The sequence below is a fragment of the Cupressus sempervirens genome, chromosome 8, assembly GCF_028749045.1.
Source record: "Cupressus sempervirens isolate cs-2001-9-10 chromosome 8, ASM2874904v1, whole genome shotgun sequence".
NCBI classification, from domain to species: Eukaryota; Viridiplantae; Streptophyta; class Pinopsida; order Cupressales; family Cupressaceae; genus Cupressus; species Cupressus sempervirens.
The window spans coordinates 261,323,328-261,344,324 of NC_143125.1; the positions used below are offsets into that span (position 1 = coordinate 261,323,328).

General features: G+C 37.0%; 1 protein-coding gene across 1 annotated transcript in view; it reads left to right on the top strand.

The window, feature by feature from the left end:
* Positions 1–7,875: 7,875 nt before the first annotated feature.
* Positions 7,876–20,997, top strand: part of LOC149542460 (protein S-acyltransferase 21-like) — a 43,597-nt gene continuing 30,475 nt past the window's right edge. Inside the window, exons 1-6 of the mRNA XM_089797400.1 lie at positions 7,876–8,003; positions 13,990–14,103; positions 14,217–14,642; positions 15,579–15,647; positions 15,872–15,943; positions 16,072–16,200. Coding sequence (XP_089653526.1) covers positions 7,959–8,003; positions 13,990–14,103; positions 14,217–14,642; positions 15,579–15,647; positions 15,872–15,943; positions 16,072–16,200 — 855 coding nt within the window. The 5' untranslated portion in view covers positions 7,876–7,958. The remainder of the gene's footprint in view (positions 8,004–13,989; positions 14,104–14,216; positions 14,643–15,578; positions 15,648–15,871; positions 15,944–16,071; positions 16,201–20,997) is intronic.

A 20,997-nucleotide genomic window follows, 5' to 3' on the forward strand; every position in this document is an offset into this window, starting at 1 on the left:
TATCCGAGATGAGTTTCATAGAGCCAACCTACAATTGAAATGGTTAGAGCCTTGAGTACCTCTTTCCTCCAAATCTCAACACCACAAGACATATCTTCACTTTGAGTAAGGGATCACCAAAACTCTAAGGGCTCATCCAAACTTTAAACTATCCCGAGTTTCAATTATTGTATAGTTTAAGGGTATTTTTTGACACAAGTCAAAGTTTGTTCACATCTCTTCCACTTAGAGATCCACCACTTCATTGCTCAAGTGCATTGTACCTATTAGTTTTGAGGAATAAAGCTTGAAACTAAAACCATTTTGTTGTTAGATGCTCTCTCGACCATGATGATAGGGGCAATATTTTGCTTCTTTAGAGAGTTGTAAGATGATCTTCATGGTTTACAAGGGTTAAAGGTGCTTGGATTTTTCTTTTGAAAGATGCTTCATCTTCAACAATGTGTATATAAAGACTTTGCTGCTATGATAATCTACGTTTAAAGGACCAATTCTCCCATTGAACTTGATATTCATTAAGATTAAATACAAAGTAATTTCAAAATGAGAGTATATCTACAATAAGACTACTTAAACACCTATATTCACTTTCGTATACTTCAATATTCCATTTTTCTTAGCAAAGGATGTTGCATCCATAAAGTTATTTTAGCCACTCAATACGAGAGCATGAACCTTAGACTGAACCTATTCAACTAAAGACCAATGACTGACCGATATCTATTTTGCTAACTTGACTTAAGACACACCTCCAACCTCATTCTTTATATCAAAGCCGTGCACACTCCACACTCAAAAATATGTGATCCCTCAGTCCTTGGTCTACTGGTTTAATGTCCCATTTTTTTGGAGAAATTAATTATAAAGTTATCAATTAAAATATATATATTACAAGGTAACTTTATAAATTTAAAAAAAAAAAGCTTCTAGAGGTTGCTGGAAGAAGCGGAGAAAAATTTAAAAAGGAGGCCGACCTATCAAGGAAAAAAGAATAAATAGGCATTGAGGGCTCATTGCCTATTATCGAGATTTATTATTTCTTTTTGCTTATGTGCGTTGTGGAGCCTAGGGTTTCTGTAAATAGTCACAATTGGCCTTGAGAATGAAAACTCTCAATTGGTACGCAATTTTGAGGGTGTCAGAGATCACCTGAATTATTGCAGCTGTGGGAAGGATATTTCAATCCTTTCATTTGTGCTTAATTGTTGATTTGGAGTTTCAGTTGGAGTTGCACTTTCACCATATCATCTTCAGCAGTCAGTCTCCAGTATTTGATCAATCCAGGTTCTTCTTTTCAATCTGTAGTTGCAACAAGTTCTCAATTGTATACAGCCAGTTAGGGTTTCTCTATAATGTGCGATGTCATAATGTTTTGGTGCTGAAATTTTCCATATCATTTGTAAAAACATTTGGTTTTCATTGAATGAATACATTGGCACTATTATTTCTTTTATTTCAGCAATATATTTTAGCAGTGTGTTAAATCTAGAGTTTGTTTAGTGGCTTATTGGTATGGGTCATTACAGTGGTATCAGAGCAGTTTCCTGCCAGCCTGATAGGGTTACCCAGCCACCATTTAATTTAGTTTACATAGGAACCAACATAACTAAGAATATGGCTGAGAGACATTCTCCAAGCCCATCCAGAAGTGTGCGAGATGATGACACTTTACAGCAACAAGAGAGGCTTCTACAGTCAATAGAGGCAAGTACACAGGCAATGATGGTTATGATGCAACATTTGATTGGGGAAAATAGGAGAAATAACCATGATCAGGATGACAGAAGCATAGTAGGATCACAACATAGGACACGGTCTGGAATAGCTGATAGACCCACACGTCCTACATTTAGAGAAGAAACTCCAGCACGCACACCTGATGCTATGGTAACAGATATTGTAGATGAACTCTGACAAGCGAGGAATGAGTGTGATTCATTACTAGAATATGTACAGGATGGATGGACATTTGACAGGTGCCTGAACTATAGAGCTGCCAGGCAGAAGCAAGTAGATAAACACAGTGAGTTGCAATAGGTCACCAACAAGTTGGTGTTACCCACATTTGATAGCAGTGGAAAAATGACTGCTTGTGCTTGGATTCATAAGGTGGATACTTTCCTATCTTTGAATACTATGACAGAAATTGAAGCACTCAAGTATGCCACTTTACACTTAGATGGGGCAGCACATGATTGGTGGACACATGGCATGGTCACATTGCAACACAATTAGGTAACCACTTATCAGGAGTTTGTGGATAGATTGATAGAAAGGTTTGATAAAAAAAATCTTAAAGTTTATTTCCAAGAGTTAGCCCAGTTGAGACAGTCAGGAGGCTTAGAAAAATTTATCAATGACTTCCAGAAGCTTGCAGTGATGGTGCCTAACATTTCAGAAAGGAGGCTACCCATTTTACTCACAAAGGGATTAACTAAACCACTCAAGGGGTGGGTAAAGGCCTTTGATCCTCCTACATTACAGGAAGCCATGAAGAAAGCCCACAGTATGGAACTTGCAGCTCCAACAAACTGGTTTAGTTCAAAGGGTTCTTCATCATTTGGAGATAACAAAGGGGAATTCAACAAGGGTAAAGAGAAGGTTAGTGACTCAAAAGACAAGCTAGCTACACTTTGGGATAAGGAAACACTTAATGACTTGCGTAGGAAGAAGCTATTCTTCTTTTGCAAAGGTCCCTATGAGTTTGGTCATGATTGTCCTATGAAGCCTAAGGGGAAGGCTAACCGGGTGATGTGGGCTTATTATGAAGGTTCATATTTAGAGATCTCAGAGCAGCATGATGAGGATCCTAATGAGGTAGAGGGTGAACAAGAGGTAGATAGTGCTAAGAAAAAAGAGGCTCCATAGATACATTTACAGGAGGCACGTCTGTCTAGTATTCAAAGAGAGGGATCTTTCTGATTTCGAGGAGTCTTGGTAGGACAAAAGATTATTACTCTGTTGGATACAGGTGCCACGCATAATTTTATTGATGCACGATTTGTGGAGAGGCGTGGACTCGTTACTGAGGAGTTTGAGGGACTAAGAGTTAAGGTAGCTGATGGATATACTCTTTGTTGTGATAGGATGGTGCGAGATCTACCTTTGCGCCTAAACAACTATGAGTTTAAGGTGGACTATCGTGTGGTCAACATGGGTGACATGGACATAGTACTTGGAATGCAATGGCTACATTCTTTGAAGGAGGTTACCCTGAGATTAGATGATATGGAGATACGATTCATGGCAGATGGCAGGACTCATTTGCTGAAGGCTATCCGTAATGGTGATGTTAGGACTATCTCATTTAGGCGGTTGGAGAGATTAGCCAAGCATAATAATATAGAATGGGCAGCAATATGTGCCTTGATGCCTACCCAGGGGGAAGCAACATAAGACTGAATATCATCCAGATATTCAAAAATTGAGAATCAAGTATGGGAAGGTATTCAGTGAGATTCCACCAGGTAGGCCACCAAACAGAGGTATTGAGCACATTATCGAGTTGGAGGAAGGTGCTAAGCCTGTCATGATCACACCATACCGGCACTCAAAATGACTCAAAGATGAGATCGAGAGGACCATCAACGAGTTGCTAGCAATGGGACACATCAGACCAAGTAAGTCACCTTTTGCATCTTCTGTTGTTTTGGTAAAAAAGAAGGATGGAACTCTACGAATGTGTATTCATTATAGGGTGTTGAATAAGAGAACTATAAAGAACAAGTATCCCATCCCACGCATTGATGAGCTAATAGACAAATTGCATGGGGCTTGTTATTTCACAAAAAATGATTTGAGATCAGGCTATCACCAAATCAGAGTTCGAGAGCAGGATATTGAAAAAACTGCTTTTAGATGTCATTACGGTCATTTTGAGTTTGTAGTCATGCCTTTTGGTTTGACTAATGCACTTGCCACTTTTCAGTCCACTATGAACAAGGTCTTCCACCATCAGTTGAGGAAATTTGTGCTAGTGTTCTTTGATGATATTTTGATCTATAGCAGGACATGGCAGGAACATTTAGAGCACTTGGAGACAGTATTAAGCATTTTACAAAGCGAGTCCTTATATGCCAAGGAGTCCAAATGTGATTTGGGGATGACAGAATTGTTGTATCTTGGACACATCATTAGTGCAGAAGGAGTGCAAATGAATCCTGAAAAGATCCATGCTATTGTTGATTGGCCACCACTAGAGAACCTTACACAGTTAAGCGGGTTCCTTGGTCTATGTGGATTCTATCGCAGGTTTGTTAGTGGCTACTCACAACATGCAACGCCCATGACAGAATTGCTGAAGAAAGGGGCATTTGTGTGGACTCGAGAGGCACAGGAGTGTTTTATGCAGTTCAAGGAAATAATGACTACATGCCTAGTATTAGCATTGCCTGATTTCACAAAGCCATTTGAGCTTCAATGTGATGCTTCTGGAGAGGAAGTTGGTGCTGTACTCATGCAGGACAAGCATCCTATAGCTTATGAGAGTAGGAAACTCAGAGGGGCTGAGAGATCATTCAACATATATGATAAGGAGATGCTGGCCATCATGCATGCCTTGGCCAAATTCATACAGTATCTTGTGGGCAGCAAATTTTGTATTAAAACTGATCATAATAGTTTGAAGCACTTTTTGGGACAGCGAGACCTGAATGATTGTTAGCAGAAGTGGGTGAGTAAGTTACAGGCATATGATTTTGATATCACATATGTTAAGGGGACACAAAATATTGTTGCAGATGCTTTATCCCGTAGGCCACACCTCACTTCTATGATTCAGATATCAGAGGATTGGCGACACTTGATTGTAGCAGAATATGCCAAAGACACGTGGGCCTCTTCTATAGTGGAGGGGACAACAATCGACACCAGATACACTCTCATAGATGATTTGATCATTTACAAGAACCAGATTTACTTAGTCCCAGGATCAAAAGTGAAGCAGTTGATTTTGAGAGCATTCCATAATTCACCTACAGCAGGCCATCCTGGGTATTTCAAGACTTATAGGTTAGTACGAGAACAATTCACTTGGAAGGGACTTAAGGCTGATGTTTTGCAGTATGTGCGTGAGTGTCATGTTTGCCAACAGAACAAACAAGAGCACACTTATCCAGCAGGGCTCCTACAACCACTTCCTATTCCTGACAAGAAGTGGGAGTGCATCTCTATGAATTTTATTACGGGCTTGCCTAGGGCCCAGGGGCGTGATTGTATCTATGCGGTGGTGGATAGGCTGACAAAATATGCTCACTTCTTCCCTATCACTACTACATACTTAGCAACTCAGGTGGCAGAGGTCTTCTTCAAGGAGATTTTTAGATTACACGGGTTACCTTAGAGCATTGTGAGTGATAGGGACAGCCGCTTCATGAGTCACTTTTGGCAGGAGATATTTCGGTTGTCTGGCACTGAGCTTACACCTAGTACCGGTTATCACCCACAGACTGATGGTCAAACAGAGATTGTAAACAAATGGGTGGAAGGGTATTTGAGGAATTATGTAGCGGATCAACAACGAGCTTGGGTTAGATGGATATATCTCTGTGAGTATTGTTACAATACTACATATCATATGACTATACAAATGACACCCTTCATGGCACTTTACGGTTATGAGGCACCTTGTTTCTTAGATTTGTTGTTGGGAGACAGTCAAGTACCCCATGCAGGTGAACTATTATAGGAAAGTAAGGATATAGTTGCTACTCTCAAAAACAACATTGCTAGAGCTCAGAACTAGCAAAAACAATATGCAGACAAGAAGAGGACTGAGCGTAGTTTTGAGGTAAATGATATGGTTTACCTCATGTTGTAGCCATATAAGCAGTCCACTCTCAAGAAGAGTGGTACAGAGAAAATCAAGCCACGCTATTATGGACCCTTCAAGATCATCAAACGAGTTGGTGAGGTGGCTTATGAGTTGGAGCTTTCCACAGATAGTCGAGTGCACAATGTGTTTCATGTATCACGCCTCAAAAAGGTGTTGGGTAAGAATGTGATGCCTTCTGCAGTATTACCTCCCTTGGATGATGAGGGGAAATTGATCTTAGTGCCAGAATTCATTTTGGATAGTAGAGAGAAGCAGCTTTGCAGGAGAGTAATAAGAGAGTATCTAGTTAAGTGGAAAGATTTACCTGTTGAAGATGCTACTTGGTAGGGAGAAGTGATTTTGCAGCATCCAACATTAAGATTGTTTGAGGCCAAGCAATTTTAGGAGGGGTGGACCTGTAATGTCCCATTTTTTTGGAGAAATTAATTATAAAGTTATCAATTAAAAAATATATATTACAAGGTAACTTTATAAATTTTTTATTTTTTTAAAAAAGAAGCTTCTAGAGGTTGCTGGAAGAAGCGGAGAAAAATAAAAAAGGGAGGCCAACCTATCAAGGAAAAAATAATAAATAGGCATTGAGGGCTCATTGCCTATTATTGAGATTTATTATTTCTTTTTGCTTATGTGCGTTGTGGAGCCTAGGGTTTTTGCAAATAGTCACAATTGGCCATTGAGAACGAAAGCTCTCAATTGGTACGCAATTTTGAGGGTGTGAGAGATCACCTGAATTATTGCAGCCGTGGGAAGGATATTTTAGTCCTTTCATTTGTGCTTAATTACTGATTTGGAGTTTCAGTTGGAGTTGCACTTTCACCATATCATCTTCAACAGTCAGTCTCCAGTATTTGATCAATCCAGGTTCTTCTTTTCAATCTATAGTTGCAAAAAGTTCTCAATTGTATACAGCCAGTTAGGGTTTCTCTATAATGTGTCATGTCATAATGTTTTGGTGCTGAAATTTTCCACATCATTTGTAAAAATATTTGGTTTTCATTGAATGAATACATTGGCACTATTATTTTTTTTATTTCAGCAATATATTTTAGCAGTGTGTTAAATCTAGAGTTTGTTTAGTGGCCTATTGGTACGGGTCATTACAACTGGTGAAGTTGAATGGTTCACAAAAAGCCCATCAGGGATCAAGTCTTGTTGAGTGCAAGGCTCGAAGACATCATAAGGGATGATGCTAGAATCGTGCCTCAAGTAAATTTGGTAACATGGATGCTCATTAGTTCATGACTCTTAGCTGAAGAGGTTTTTGACACACATGGACCCGTATCGAATACCTACAACTCTTATTTGAGGATGACCTCCATCAAAAATAAAAATAAAATGTGACCCCTTCAACTTTACCAACATAAAAAAGAGCTTTTACATTCCAATAAATCAACTATCCACCCAAAAACACAACCTTACAATTACAACAAATATCCCCACACCCAACTAAAAGAAGATAAAATTCTCCCCAAAACGACATCCTCTCACTTCAACTTTTTCTAGCCCCACCTTTGGAAGTGCACGAACTCCCAAGAAAGCTCAACGTACTAAATAATCCCTTAGTCATTCCGTAACCAACCTCAAACCAAATCCACTAACAGAACCCTCCCTCCCCCACACAAATAACACAAGCATAATTAACATCGGTTTAATCTCCACATCCGTTTACCCAAAAGAGGAACATCCCCAACGAAAAAGAAACGAGTGCCGTAGTCCGACGTGGCAAGAATATTCCTCCCCCACATTCAGACGTGGCGAAAAACAGCAATGGGAAAGACCGCTTCCCTGAATTGCTGTCAGGGTCGACGAATTTTGTGCTTTGGTTTGGGCTCCACCGATTCTTCGTCAACATGTAGTTTTATACCGACAGCTGTAGAGCTGCAGAGTGAAGTGGCTCTGCAGTGTTCGGTATTTTGGTTGGTAGGGATCCGTGCTTTCTGCTTTTATGTTTTGCACTGCACAAACCCTACGACAAACGGTACAGCCCTCCTTCCCGTAGGACATCCGGAGGACTTTTAAGCCCCAACTTCACTGCGTCGGGCAAGAAAAAGGAAAAACGAGCTTCTGAAGCGTTCGCTGTGAAAGATTGAAGAGCGTGCAAGTTTTGCATGTCAGCGGAGGCCAGATGGTTCGCCGCCATGGCTGGCAGCTTCCCGCCCATACTTTTCAGGTGCTGCTCCGTGCTTTTGTAATTTTTTTAAGGCGTTGAATCTTTCTTCTTTTTCCTTCTTTTTTACTTTTTCCTTTTTGGTTTTGGGTCTAATTTGGGGTTCGTAACTAGAAGCCGGCTCAAATCTTGCGCCTGCACAGGTGATGAATCTTGAAATTGAAGTGTTGTGTCTGTCAGGGCAAAAATCTATGTGAATTGAACGATTTTGTTTGATGTTTAGACGACGCTGATGAAATTTTGCCCGTTTAGAAGCAATGTAGGTGAAATTTTAAGCGTTGACTGCAGGAGAAGAATTAGAAGCAGCTATGCGGTGGTTTTTTGTTTGCATTTTTTTTTCTCTAAATTCCAAAATTTAGGTGCAGGTCAAACGTCTGGTTCAGTTAGATACATGGGGCTTTAAGCTGTCTGCAGGGTTCGAACCTTGGTCATTTGCATGGCGTTGCCTCTGCCATAAACACCGGAACGCAGCCCAAAAGGCTCAAGTTTTGTATTAAAATATTGAGCCCACTAGGGCGTAGCCTAACGGACTTAAGTTTCTTATATCTTTATAAGCCCTGATGGGAAATCATGTAGGGCAACTGCACACAGGATGCACGGCCATTTTATTTCTTTCAAGAGGAAATGTTTTTGACTCAATTGCTCCTTTCCATTTGATTACAGAACGTGGACTAGGTTTGTCAAGTTGCATATGATGAAACATACTAGCTGGTGGCGTATGCTTTTAAAGCAGTTTACCGGCAGGTGTAAATCTGTTCGTAATATTTAAGAAATTAAGAGAACTCTATGAATCTACTTCTGCGGAGTCGGTGAAATTTGACCTGGGACTTCGTGCAATGATAAATCCCGGGAGCTTACTGCGATTGCATATGTTGGAGTTCCTTCCTGATGTTCAATATCTGGGCAATGTCTATGCAGCCAAAATGCAAGTGATTAGACAATTTATTTGCATTTATTAATTAGTTTTAAAATCAAAGTACAATGCTTTTGTGGATTTTAATTTATTTGAAGAATACAAACAAAAGTGTCTTATCAGGGGCATTTTGGCCCCTGTATAGTCATTTCGCAATAACTGCTGTATTGGGTTCACTGGAAAAAAATGTACTGAATGAAAAAACTGCTACCTTGGGGAAAGTGAGTAAGTGGCAATGTCTGCCTATTTTTGTTTAGGATAGAACAGAGGTACACTTGGTGCTTCCTTCACTTTTATTGTGGTTTTCGCTGCTTGATTTAATGTCTCTTCTGCGTCAGTTATGTTTACCTTGCATCAGTGAGGGTTACCTTCGTGCTACTAAGGCCACGTGGTTCGGTCTTTTTTCTAATTTTGCATTCATGATTAAGCTTAAGTGTAACTATGGGCTCGTGTTATAATTTGTTTCAAGGGGTCAGGGAAAAATATTTCCATTGGTAACATTAGACTTGAGCCAAGTTGGCTCCCAATGCATATTCATGGTAGCTTAACTTTTTGGTGCCTGCATGATGTGTTTGTTGACCTCATCTGGTAGATGTATGGGGTGTTTGTACGAGTATTTTCTTTCCATATTTCTCCTTGTGATTGATTAAGAAGCAAAAATGTTTATATGCTTCTAGTTAGGGTAAAACACATTTTGGCTATGGATTTCCATTTCTTCAGTGACTGATTTCTGTACCTCGGCGAAATTTTATAATGCTTCAGTCAGGGCTCTCTCTAATTCATTTAGAGTTTCATCTGAGCGGTTGCACAGTTCAATATAAAATATAGATACCCTTTATGATTTGATTTATGTTTAAATTTGAATTTTATTCTTATGTTATGAGTTGTCAACTTGTCTCTAAGTAGCCAGGGCAGAGTGTCTATTTTGGTACCAATTATATCAAAGACATACTTAGAAAGTACATGATAGTTTGTTGTATTCATTGGCGCTGGCACAATTTCAATTAATTAATTGTGTGGTAAAAAGAGAGTAGGTCTATTGGTTGAATGATGCTGTTATTCTTCAAGGATGTTGTAGACCTCTATTTTCAACGAGTTGTCAGAATGATTTTTCATTCAGTAATATGTTTTGTTTCAATAAATTAATTGTGTGGTAAAAAGAGAGTAGGTCTATTGGTTGAATGAAGTTGTTATTCTTCACGGATGTTGTAGACCTCTATTTTCAATGAGTTGTCACAATGATTTTTCATTCAGTAATATATTTCAACAATGACGTCAATATTTGCATTCAAATTGTTGTGGCATATGGCAGATTGCCACAGATTCTCTAATTAAAGGTGTAGGTACTCCAATTATATATCAGAGAACAAGCTAAATGTGTTCTTCTTTCAAATCTCATCACAGAAATTAGTAACTGATTTTTCCCTATTTTTACAGATATAGCTGACAATGCACACAAGTTATTCATCAAGTACCCAGTTCTCGATTTAAAATGTATTATTTTCCATCAATGCAATTCAAAATTACTGCTGCGACAGCTATGCTACATGTTACTTCAAAATTTAGCATAAATGTGTGTTTATGCTCACATAAACAAGAATGAATTACACAGAATCATTTAAATTCCCTAAAGGGCCCGTTTGGTTGCTGGAATACAACCGGAATAGGAATAGGAAATTAGAATATGATTTGTATTCTTTGTTTGGTGCGTGGAATAGGAATAGGGAATATGAATACGTATTCTCATTTTAGCCCCAAAACGAGCTTTTGTCCATTCCAAAAAATACCTGTAATTGGAATTGCTATTCTTGCATTCATTTTAACTTTCTGAAATTTGATTAAATTTTCAAATCTGCTTTGACCTGGGGTGAGCGCTGGAACTCTGTTTTCAATATTTTCAAATATTTCAGCGATTTTCCAATGGCGCCAATTGCATCTTCAGAAATATTTTCAAATGGCGCCAATTGCAAGTTAACCCTATTCCAATTTAAGCTTGCATAACCAAACAAGGGATAAACAAGATTGGATTGCATTTTTCCATTCCTATTCTTCATTCTCCATTCTCATTCAAATTTTCTATTCTAATTCTCAATTCCTACGCTTGCAACCAAACGGGCCCTAAGGTTCACAGCCTTTACCCATGCCTTATCAACCATATTCTTGATTGAGTTGGCTGCAAGAGACCTTTTAATCTCACTTCCGGCATTGGACAAGGAATATTAACTGAAGCATTTTTATATGTACTCAAACGCTTGTCAAACTTACCTTATTTGGCACTTAAAGCAACTGAAGTGGATGGTCAAAAAAGAAGCACAGTACATTGCTCACTTTGCCAAGGCTTATGATTCTCATTATGTTTAGCCATTGAGACCTGACAGATTTGCTACCAACTGAAGCTTGAACGTAATCTCTTTAACTTAGAACACATTATGATGCGTAGAGGTGCCCAAGAGTTCTGAAGAGGATCTAGTGTGGATTATTATAGCGCTGAATTCTTTGTACTGATGAGTTGATTTATGGATTGCTTTGCTCACTGCGGTCCTCCATCTGATCCAATCCTATGCCCTATATGCTCAGAGAAGAAGCCAAGAAATAGATAGGTCATCAAAGAGGTTCTCACAGATACAAATTCAGTGGTTTTCTGTCACCTATTGGGAATAGTTGTTCCTAACTTTCCAGTAATGGTAAGTCCCTTCACCACAGAACAACACTGTATGAGCATCCTTTCATTTCACATGATATGAATATATATGCGACTACTGTTTATTTGTCGCACAGGAGAATCAGTTGAGTAGCTTCAGCTTTTATAATATATTGTCTTGGTGTTCAAAAATATGCAAAGGCTGCCCCATAAGGATCTTTAATTGGCACAAATGAATCGTCCAGTTACAGAACTAAGAATCTATTGACTTAGGGTGCAAGGAATCCTTCTTGGATATTTTAATTAGAAATTGATACAAGATATGGAATGATGTAGTCTGGGACTAACAACTTTGAACATTAAAGGGCCTTCCAAGACATGTTGTATGTTAAAATGCACTTCCAAAATTGAAAGATGTTAATTATTGAAAAACTTCACATGCAATGTAGTTGAATGTCAATGAACATAGTAAAATATCTAGAAGGTGGGGCTACACTATACAATCTTCTTTTATGAAGGATTCACTTAAGAGTATTTTCTAATATGAGAGCCAAACCGAATAGAATATATTAGTACCTCACACCATGTCAACGGGGCAGCAATTCACCTGTACTTAATCTCTAATCTAATCAACTTATGATGTCCATCGACCGTCCCCTGTTGCCAACTGGTGTGAACATGGGAAAAAGAATTTGAATTTTTAATTAGTTTTTCCGATTTCGATATTCAGTGTTCAAAATGGAAACTTCAATGTTCAAGTATTCTATATTGGGTATGTTACTATGTTGCAATTTTGCTATGTTCATGTATTTGGTATTATTAGTTCTTACTTCTTATACTATTATATATCATTTCATAACTAGCATTTCAAGTACTACATGTACAGTATATTACAGAACTCCCCCTCCCTTGACCCCCCACCCACCACTGTCCCCAAATTGAAGCCCATTTTTCCCATCCCAATGTCCTGACATCTCCCAGTGCCTGTGTTACATTGTGAATCATTAACCTCTTGTATGATATTTGAGACCTAACCTCGTTTACAATTTCTTTCAAAATATGAAATTGGAAGTCTGCATCCTTCTACCTCCCTTGTTGATCAATAGCTCTAAGAAAATAAAAATCAGCAGCTCATATGACAATAATATTGATAATTTTCTGAGCCTGATTGAAACATCAGTCCTGATTCAAACATCAGTCTACCCATCCATGATAATTGATCATCTTGCCCTCTAAATTTGCCTTATGTTCTCCATCAGTGAACTCTCTGCTTGGATTGTCTGGCTTAACTAGACTTTCATAATATGGTAATTATTACCAACTTTATTTCACATGAATGACCATTTTTACCATTTTAAGAAGGGGAGGTACAAGACATTCATCCTAAGAAGGGTTTCTGGGTTTCAAGCTGCATCACCATGAAGACAAGCTGTTTGAGACCATGCTGAATATTGTCAGACACAAGGAGATGAATACACATTTGGGCAGAAAAAGAAGCTTGCCTTTGTTTTGCAATCCAAGTGGAACTCGGAAGCTGCATTTGAGCAGAAATTGGGGTTTCATTTCTGCACAAGCATGGAAAAGTATGAATACACATTCAACTTTATGTTTAGTACATAGACTGTAATGTCCAATTCCTTTCTAAGTATCACATTTAGGTGTTGCTCGAGGTTTTGTATTAATTTTGTTACATTGCTTCTGGCCATGAAAGGTGATTGCCGGTTAGAAGAGCTTATAGATGTACAAAGATAATCTTTCTTCTCCCATGCATAACATCCTATACTTTAGAGAGAGATCAAAATAGATTTTTTTTCAGCAAGTCTGTTGTGAGTTTTTAGATCATTGTGAATCCTGTTGGGGGATTCATGTTCTTACTCAACCTGAGCCATGTTACTCCTTCCAGCATAAACTAGTACACATGGATGAATAGTGAACTCCATTTTACATAAAATAGATAACTAGAAGTCTCTGCTGATCTCTTTATCAATCGTAAGACTATAAAATGATGATGGGAAAAGGAAAAGCGACTCTTGCTGTAGTTTATCATTTTTGGCATTACTCTCATTTGAAATGGATGGTGTGAATTTGTCAAATGTTTGACAGCTACTTCATTGGTGGCATGTAAACCCTGTTTGCCTACTGTTTTTAACTTCTTTTCTTGCCGTTGGTGAAGAAAAAGGGCTTTGTCAAGTTGGTTTAACATTGTGTATGGTATTTGTCATCATGCAGTTGCGGTCATAAATATTATATATAACTATAGTCTTTGGAAATAATGGTTCATCATATTTTACGTTTATTTTGGTCATCATGTGAGTCCTTGCAAACTAAAATGTGTTATAGTTTTATGATTGTTTTCATATCGTTACATTCAAGAGATATTAGTATTTCTTTGAGGATTTGATCAAATATCTGACTGCGATTTATTTTTTGTTCAGGTTGTAGCTATCACAGTGTTCTTTTTGCTGGTAGTTGCCTTCTATGCCTTTTTTGCACCCTTTTTAGGCAATGATGTGCTGGAGTATGCAGCTATGGCAGTTTACACTACTATGGTCTACTATTTTGACTCTCTTCATAAATCCTTTTACCCATCTTTTGTCATATGTTCACTAAGACGCTCTAGTTTTCTATAGACATAGCCTGATTACCAATTTGTTTTTTTCAGGCACTGGCGGTATTTCTTCTATATGTTCGATGCACTGCGATTGATCCAGCAGATCCTGGTATTTTATCAAATTTTGGTCACACATCCTGTTCTCCAGATAAGACAAAGCAAGGCTTTTCGCCAAGTCCTGGAGTGATGAATCTAGGCCAAGGTGGGGCTAAGCAATCTCCAGCATTTTCATCCTCCGTTGGAAGCCCTTTAGCCATTCAATCAGAAAAAAAAACTTTATCCTCAGAAGCTGGAAACATGAAGTTGGCAGGTGCTGGAGACTGTGGGAAGAAGAATTCTGAATATTGTTTCCTCAGTGTTGTTGGATGCTTGCTTTGTGGGTGGCTTTTTAGAGATGATAGCTGCCAAAATGAAGGTGTTCAACAGCAACATGTGATAGAAGAGGATGCTTTGTTTTGCACATTGTGCAATGCAGAGGTATAATGTATATAGTAATTGAATGTAGAATTTTTTCAGAGTTTGATGATGTGATATATTCAGTGGGAAATATCATTCATTAATAATTATGTATCTAATATTGCATTGTTGATTGCTTGATATACATGTTATGTGGGTCAAAAAGGTTGATCAACCCTTCTATAAATGCTTATGACTAAACAATTCCAGCAATCCTGTGAAATGCCTCTCTACATCTGGAGACTTATGTTTAGATTGTGGTTTTGCAATATCACTCTGCATGAAAGACTTGTAGGAAACTGTAATGTTGCAAATTTATTAAATCTGATTCCGCTGTCTTATATTACCGATTGCCATTCCCTGATGGAAATTGCTTCATAATCGTAATCTGTATATAATAATCATGGAAAACTGAAATATTTATTTATTGTACGTCATGGCTTCCTATGAGCAGTGGTATGCACTATGCAGACATTGATTTGCAACTGAATTGGTTGATGTGTTCTGCTGAACTGTGAAATCAGTCATTCAAGCAATATGTGTATATGTCTGTTGTTCTGCATGTAACATACTTCTCCCTCGAGTCAATTTCTTATGATTCATTCTTCATGAGTGTTTGTTGTCAACCTTTTATGTTACGCTGTTGAAAGAGACAGTCATTGCCACGATTTGTTCATATTGATATGTATTATAATAGGAAAGTTTTTGACAAATACCAATGGTTAAAAGCATGCTACCTCACATTTATATTTCTCTTACATCATAATATAATTACATAGCAATTCAATATATCGAAAATAAATAAATGATCAACGATTCCTTCTTATAATCAGGATCCTTGAATGCTGTGAGTTGGAGCTTCTTTTCTTCTAACAGAGCTTTGTGATGCCTTCGACATTTTTCCACTAGTCTGTGTAGCCTTGGAGCACCTTTTGCTAATTATTCTGTGTTATGCAGGTACGAAAGTTTAGTAAACACTGTAGAAGTTGTGACAAATGCGTGGATGGTTTCGATCATCACTGTCGGGTGTGTGGTACTGAATGACTGTAACAATATTTTTGTGTTTTAATGTGATAGTAATATCATGCCAACATTTTGATCAATTTCCATCAGAAATAGTGGTCCTCTTTTTCTTTTTTATGCATTTATTGTGATGTTTGATTTCTAATATTTAAAAAGTAGTTTGAGCATATTTTTTTAAACCTAGAGGCTAGTTTTATTTCAATGGATGCTATCTGTTTTTATTGCAGTGGTTGAATAACTGTGTTGGGAAGAAGAACTACGCAACATTTGTCTCACTTATGGCTACTAGCCTCACATGGGTAAGAACAAAATCCATCAATTTCAAATTTTAAGTAGTAGTTCATAAGAGATATTTATTTGTACTAACTAGGAAATTTCTTTCTTTCTTAGGATTTCCATATTTCTGATGCCATCTTTTAAATGGCAGCTTGTGCTTGAATGGGGAATAGGTATTGCTGTTCTGGTGCGCTGTTTTATTGATAAAAGAGGCACTGAGAATCACATAGTAGAAAAACTTGGCGATGTATTTTCACTGGCCCCATATGCTGCTATTGTGGTATGTTTTCAGACAACCAAACACAATACAAAGGACTGTATTTTAGAATAATGTTACCTGTTTAGCTGTTGATACTGTTGACTTTACAACTAATCTATTATGATAATATATGCCCTAATTAAACAATTTCAGTGTACTATGCACAATGCAAGTTAATTTTAATGAGGCAGAACTCTTAAAGGACTAAGTTATCATTTTAGTGCAAATGAACTCTTAAAGGATGGCTTGTTAATAAAACATCACAATATCCAGGTTTTATAAGCATTTTTCCCAAGTATGATGTCCATGAAGTTCTGGATGTTTATTTCTGCTTGATTAAAATCTTGGTTGACTCCATATGCGAGTTACCATTGGTTAGTTTCACATCTATTTTCCCGACAGGATGTAGTCTGATTGCAGGTGGTTGTTTTTCTTTGTTTTTAATCATGGCTTTGGAAGATGATCCAAACGTTTGATCTGAGTATGACATGTGATTGGGTGGCATAAAGGTATGCTGCACCAGTTTGATGTACTTTTGAAAAAAAAAGAGATAGCTAGACAAATGGTGTGAGAGGTTGAATTTTTAACAAAGAGACAGAAGGAAATTGATATGTAACTATAAAATTAACTGGAAAATAGGATTGCAAATTAATATCTTGAAAGAGGGGAAAAGTAAAAGCGCAATGGCTCAGTTCAGAGGTTGATGACCTCAGGCTTAGGCTAAGTCAGTTTATCTAGGATTATTGAGTTAACAAAAAGAAACTACATGGAATCATCACTGTGCAGAAAGATAAAGATAAGGCATTGGGGTATCATGCAGCAGCCTAAGTGAATGTTAAATCACTAGGAGCCACTGATAATTGACAAGAGAATGACCATTATAGAAACATGCAAAGTTTCTGAGACAGAAACAGAAGACCAAAAAGAAACATTCTAATTAAGAATAAAGTACAATAATGAAAGATCCTAACTGAATGACCATTATAGAAACACTACATAATTATTATAACCCCCGCCCTTAATGGTCATTCTACTAACAACCCTACTGAAGACTGGACATAATCTGCAGGTCATTTGGTTGATAATGCATAGAAGGATGACTCCTCTTGAGAACACTTTGCAACATGAGTGTGTTGCGGAGACCATCTCTGGTTGGACTTCTGATCAGCCACTTTCTGCAATACTTCTGGACATGACCAAGTACATGAACAATTTGAGTGTCTTCCAAACTTATGTTGGGTAATCTAGCCTTTCCTGCCTTCATCCAGAGACTGAGATCAGATTCTCTCATAAATAAGTCTGTTTTTTGTTGATGAAAAATTGAAAAGATCCTTGCTAATTATTGCCAGAGATTTGTAATATATTCCCAAAGAACATTCACAATTAGCTTACATGTAGCCTAAAACTCCTTACATCCAATAAAAGAACAATAACAAATTGCACTGGTAATTAAATATCTAGATACAATATGTATTGACCTCTTCGGTAACAATAATACTCAGAAATAAATGACAATGTCCATTAAGAGAATATTCTGCTCTGTATGTTTTCTCTTTGAAGGAAATGATGTTTATATTGCAACTAATCGAGTCAATTATAACTTTAGAAACTCTCCAGAAAACATTTCAGCTGCGACAACAGAAAAGATTAAAATGTAGTATGATAGTTGATTTTGAAAACACCCAGGAAAGTTGAAGATGCGTTGGTATCCCAACCATATGGATTTGGCTTCAACTAATTGGCCGATGATATTATAGTTCATACAGCCATAAATATTTGTTGATATCTAAATTTCTGATGAATAAAGTATCTTCAACCAAAAATTAAAATACTTTCATAAAATAACGCTGCCCATTCTTATGTTATTCAAAATATATATTTTTAATTGTTTCAAGCAGTTATCAAATTTGTCTCCACACTCTACAAGACACATCACAATTTTTTACGGATGTAGACTGTCACCAATCCACCCCTTAGGAAGGGCTAGGTTTTTGTCACTCTCTTCTGTAGTATGTTTGAAGGTTTTCGTCTCCAGAAATAATAAATAAAGGCATTCTGATCTCCTCTATCCAACCTCTTTGTTAATAACTCCAAAAAACATCTAGAACATCAAGCTGACTGGGCCAATGTAATTATATTGGAGAACTTTAATGTGACATTTTATGACATTGAAATTTTCATTTTATTTAATAACTAATTAATATTTAGTCTTCATTTAAATATTCTATTATTTTTTGACAACTTAATAAAAATCTATTTTATTAATGTCACCTTCTAAAATTGGATACATTACAAAAATCAGCAAAAAACTCCGAAACATCGAAAAAAGCTGCTATATAACAGCACCATTGTGTTGTGGAAATATCATCAATCCTTCGATGCAATGCAAAGATCACACACAATTTTGTGAAAAAATCGACAAAAACCCTTGTTTTGAGGAAAAAACAGTAAAAACCCATGATTTCATATTCATACAAATAAAAAAGTAGCAATCCTATGACAAAGAAAACTATAATTTTTGGGAAAAACAACGAGAAAAACTTTCACAGATCAGTTTCACAATTTTTTTGGGGAAAAAGTGCAAACCGTCCACTGGTCATGAAAACCATTGTCATGTGGTATTGCAACGTTGGAAAACCCATTGCAAGAACAGAAGATCCTTCCTTTGCACCAGAAGCAAGACCCACAATTTTTTTTGATGAAAATAACACAAAAAAAACTTGCAGTTCTTAAAAGAAAACTGTAGAAACCACAATTTTTGTTGGAGAAAAAAACCAATAAAAAAGCCCACTTTTAAAAAATCTCAATTTCTCTTGAATAAAAAAAACTGATAAAAAAGCCCTCAATGCAGATTGCAGGCGTGAAGAATCCATGCCCTCACCCAGCCATTGTGTGGTGAAAAGAAAATGCAATAGTCACAGATGAACATGAGCCCTAAATGTTGCACTTGACTCCTTGAGGAAAGAAACTTAAATTGTAAGAATCACTCAAACCTCAGATGATTTTTCAGATAAAATCACTAAAACTCTTCAAGTAAACCTCATTTTCTAAGAAAAAATTGTATAAACTATTTCAGAAACCCGCAGCAGCTAATAAATTCATGTTTTTAAATAACAAATGATTCAAAAAATTTCTGGAATTGTTTTTAGGTGGATAGGTGTCCAACAACTTAACCCACTCTTATATCATGAAATGATAATTGATGGATATTGAATATTAAACAAAGGAAATGGATACTTTAAATATATATTACATGCAAAGTTTCTAAATAGAAATGAAAGACAAAAATAAACAGTTTGATTAAGAACTAACGACGAAGAGGAAAGATCCTAACTGAATTACCATTATAGAAGCATTACATTATTACTTTAACAGAAAATATGGGTGTCTATTATTTTTAATGGATGGAAGGATAGGAGAGATTGATTATTAATCAGTGTTTGGAAAGTTGTGGATTGTGAGGGGTAGGTAAAGGATGCACATATATTGGAGACATCCTTATATAAGTTCTTATTGGATTTAGGAGTAAGGAAATATTTGTTACACAGGGATGCTTCACCACCTCTCAAATTGTTGTACATAGCCCCATCTTTCAGATGTGTACGATAAATCACGTTTTGTGCAAACATACTAAAAGCAAAATTGGCGGATGATAGGTATGCAGTAGTTAATGATTTCATCCTTTACAAGGGTAGTGTCTTTTTTGCAACCAAAGATGGTAGAAAAGTTTTTAATGTTTGTTCACGATGCCTTCTTTGGTTTATCAGTTGGTGGATTGAGAAACTTACAACCAGATTCAATAGAGGTTCACATGGAAAAGGCTTAAGGATGATATCTTCTAGCACATCAAGGAGTGTTCAGTTTGTCAGCAAAACAAAATGGAGATAATATTTTTGAGCTGTTTTATTGTAGCCACCCTTCTAAATCAGAAACAGGAGAGTATTTGAATTGATTTCATTCCCAAAAGTTTGAAATTTTAAGGTAACGAGTGCATTTATGTCATTGCAGTGTTGGATTCATAAAGTAATCATATCTATTTGCAGTATCTTCAATTTACGAGACACTACAGGTTTCTGATTTATTATTTCAATGAAGTTTTTAGGCTCTATGGATTTCCTAAAAATATTGTGAGTGATTGTGATAATCAGTTCTTAATTTAGTTTTTGGTAGGAGCTATGGTATGATGGGAATTGAACCTACCTATTAACCCCAAATAGCTGGGAATTGCGAGATTGTCAACAAATGAGTGCAAGAACATTTGAGAAACTATTTTTCTACTTATCAAAAGGCATAAGATCAAATTGTTCTAATTGGGAGAGCATTATTACAGTACCAGCTATCATACTATTGATGGCTTTGTATGGTTGAGGCTCCAAATACAAGTGACCTTTCGATGTTTTTTATCAGTAAATGCAAATGAAGGGCTCTGCACCCACTTTATTGAAATCACGATTTTGAACCTAGCTTGAACTAGGAGTGGCTACAATAGGGAGCCACCTCCCATCACACTTAAAGTATGCTAGTGCAGAGACATAGTAACATGTTACAAAATTCAAGTATTCCTCTTTGCTCTATCTTTAACTTGTGAACGAAGGACCATATCAGAAGTTCTCTCCTTTACCTTATCTTTCTTTCCCTATACGACTTTCGAACCATCCTCGTGCTCAACAACCTACCACGACACATTGGATTCTTCTGAAGAAAGCATCAATCCCCCAATCAAGTTTTGTGAATGTGTACCTGTTCCTTTTCCAGCCAAACTAGAGCAGCAAACATCGACTTTGTCTTTGTTCATTGTTATTGTATCTCCCAGAGCTT